The sequence below is a fragment of the Cibotium barometz genome, chromosome 20 (genome assembly GCF_041138505.1).
Source record: "Cibotium barometz isolate CiBa-2024 chromosome 20, ASM4113850v1, whole genome shotgun sequence".
NCBI classification, from domain to species: Eukaryota; Viridiplantae; Streptophyta; class Polypodiopsida; order Cyatheales; family Cibotiaceae; genus Cibotium; species Cibotium barometz.
Genome location: NC_141065.1, coordinates 16,002,972 through 16,006,396, shown reverse-complemented (window position 1 = coordinate 16,006,396; position 3,425 = coordinate 16,002,972). Strand labels below are relative to the sequence as shown.

Genomic DNA, 3,425 nt, shown 5'->3' with positions numbered 1-3,425 from the left:
AGCATGATGGGATGAAGGGGGTAAGAATATATCACAATATAGACATGATTATTATAGGATCAACATACCTCTTAGTACTTTGCCTTATTAAGGCTAAATCTCCTAGGGTTAAGTCCTCAACAATGTCAATGTTATGTTGAAGTTAAGCATGATGGGATGAAGGGGGTAAGAATATATCACAATATAGACATGATTATTGTAAGATCAACATACCTCTTAGTACTTTGCCTTATTAAGGCTAAATCTCCTAGGGTTAAGTCCTCAACAATGTTAATGTTATATTTAAGTTGACAGGAGTTTTAGTGAAGAAAAGAAGAGGGATAGAGTTTGTGGAGGGGCTTGAGGAGTTATCCATAAAGCAACAAGTATGTATGCTCTTGGGCTTGTTGACTTTGTCATTGGTATTCTGCTAGTGTGGTGGTGGTCTTGTTTGCTGTGCTAGTTGTTACTGTTGCAAGTCGTATAAGGTGTGCCTCTCGTGTGTGTGTGTGTGTGTGTGTGTGTGTGTGAGAGAGAGAGAGAGAGAGAGAGAGAGAGAGAGAGTTGTTTGACCATGCCATTCAATTTCTTAAAATATCTGATTAGAGGGAGATACAAAAAAGTTGAAGAGAAAACATTACAAATAATTCAATACAAAGGAAGTATGGGAAAAAGAAGGTGACGCTAGGAATACTACATGATTAGAGGCCATCCCATAACCCTCTACATTTGGAGGGATTAGAGGGAAAATAGAGAGTGTAGAGGGGGTTTGTTTCAAAACCCTCTACACTAGCTAGAGGAGTTGGTAAAAGCTGACAGTTTGTCAGCTTTTTCAACGGGCTGCCCCCTTCACGCCCTCAAATGTAGAAGGTTATTTATTACACATCTCCAATACCACTCATACAAAACGTAATTTGAACGGAAGAGGACGGGTAGTGTGTTTAAAGCGAAGGAGGGCTTTGAGGTGGGCTTGCAGTTGTGCTGCTGCTGCTGTTGCTTGCACTGGCCGGGGGAGCGGGGACGCCCGAACGAAGCCAAGGCCTGTGCTTTGGGTCGTGGCTTGTGTTGGGTCCTGCCGGAACATAGTCTACGAACGACCCCATTAGCTTCCTGCTTGTCGCTCCCTCCTCGTAGAGATGACCCTTTGTGCTCTGCGCCATCAAAACCCATCAACAGCAGTTTAATGGGCTTGGACGTACTTCAAGTCCTAAAATCGACTTCTGAACTGATGCTTCAAAGAATACCTCATTCACAGTGAGCTAATTGCTTACATGGAGAGCGCCTAGACCTACTTAAATTTATGCTAAGTAAATCATCTATTGATGCTGTAGACTAATCAGCGTAATCTAGTTTCAATGGCAAGTGCAAACCGCATCTCCGTAGGCTGGAGTGGCCTCGTGCATCTCTGGTGTTGTTGCCGAAGGAAGCTTTGCTGCAAAAACAACTACTGTCAACACTCCTGTTTGCGTATGAATGAGAGAGAGAGAGCAGATGCATCAAAATCTCCAAACACATCTATAATCAAAATCTACTAACAACATTCATCAAAATGTACTACTCTTGCTCTCATTGAATGAAGCCCCAGCTAGAGCCAATGTGCATCCTGCATTGAATGTATGTACGCGCACTTACAATGTGATAGAGGCTGAAGCTTTTTTGAGCTTACAGCATGGAATGGGGCAATTGTAAGGAAAAGTGATAGCAACACTACCGAAATGTTCATGAAAGCCAACTGCCTCATACTTGTTTTGGTTCTAATGGTGAGAGTTTTTGAGAGAGAGAGAGAGAGAGAGAGAGATATGCAGACTAGCTTGGTGACTCTCGACGATGGCCATTCGACTCTTATATAAGAAATGTCAAGTTGTTGTTAGTATATGTATTTTGGCCATCATCATGCCTGTACAAAGGGGAATCTATACAAGATTAACTACAACCCCACCTCCCTCCACATGGGCAAAGGAGGTGGGGCTAATTCAAAATAACCACTCCTCCTTCAAGCGTGAGGAGGAGCCAAATCTCACATCTTCCAATACAATTTTGAATTTGAAACTAAGAAGATCTCATCTCACATCTTTCAATGAAATCTTTGTATACATATAGATACACACACTTATATATATTATGTATGTATGTGTATCTATATGTATGTAAGCATGTATATATAAATAGATTTATATGTATGTCGACGCACACACATGTATATTCATGCACACACACAACACACAACACACAGACACCAGCACATGATACGTGCACACACGCATACAAACACACATACACACACTCGCACGGATGGACACACGTGCAACATATAGAGATATGCACACTTGCACACATACTCAAATATTATGTGCATGTGTACGAGAGTGAATATACATACACACACATGTATATATATTATGTATGTATGTGTATCTATAGGTATGTAAGCATGTATATATAAATAGATTTATATGTATATCGACGCACACACATGTATGTTCATGCATACACACACACACACACACATAACACACAGACACAAGCATGTGATACGTGCACACACGCATACAAACACACATACACACACTCGCACACATGGACACACATGCAACATATAGAGATATGCACACTTGCACACATACTCAAGCTTGCACATACACACATGTGTATACATGCACACAAGCACATAAATACACTCACATACACAAGTACATGTGCACACACATGGACATGCACACACTCACACACACACATATGCACCTGCACGTGCACACACATAGATGTACACACGAGTATATTCACATGCTCACACGTACATGCAGACACTCGCTATGGATACACATATATAAAAACATACACACCATGTACACACACACACAACAAATACACACTAACACATACACACAATCAAGACACTTGCACAACACATGCATGTGTGAAGATATTACACAATCACATATACGTGTGTATGTGCACACACAATCACATACATATGTATGCAAAAGAGAAGACAAAAGACACTAAGATACACTTATTTAAGAGTGAACACACCTCATCATGCATCCCCACGTGTTAAAATTTAATATTAATTAAAAATATATGTGTATATGTGTTTATTTATTTTATAAATGCGCATGTATATATAGGTATACATCTCTAAATATAATAAAATATAATATTATAGATAATATATATTTACATGTGGGTGTGTGTGTGTGTGTGTGTGTGTGTGAGAGAGAGAGAGAGAGAGAGAGAGAGAGAGAGAGTTTCTATATGTGGGAGAGTATGTGTGAGAAGAGAGATAGCGTGTGTGTGTGTGTGTATGTGTGTGTGTGTGTGTGTGTGTGTGTGAGTGGAGGGGAGAGAGAAGAAGAAGAAGAAGCTCTTTTAACGTCGTAGGAACAATCCCAAGAGACCAAATATGATCTATCCGACGGGAGTGAGATTCGAACACAAGACGTGTT

The 3,425-nt window shown here is 40.4% G+C and overlaps 1 protein-coding gene across 1 annotated transcript; it reads right to left on the bottom strand.

The window, feature by feature from the left end:
* Positions 1–592: 592 nt before the first annotated feature.
* LOC147627582 (uncharacterized) lies at positions 593–1,771 on the bottom strand. Its single transcript, XM_086815095.1, has 3 exons — positions 1,612–1,771; positions 1,350–1,411; positions 593–1,130 (listed from the first exon to the last, which is right to left on the bottom strand). Exons 1-3 carry the CDS (start codon positions 1,718–1,720, stop codon positions 921–923), a joined length of 381 nt encoding a protein of 126 aa, XP_086671221.1. The 5' UTR covers positions 1,721–1,771; the 3' UTR covers positions 593–920.
* Between the last annotated feature and the right edge of the window lie 1,654 nt (positions 1,772–3,425).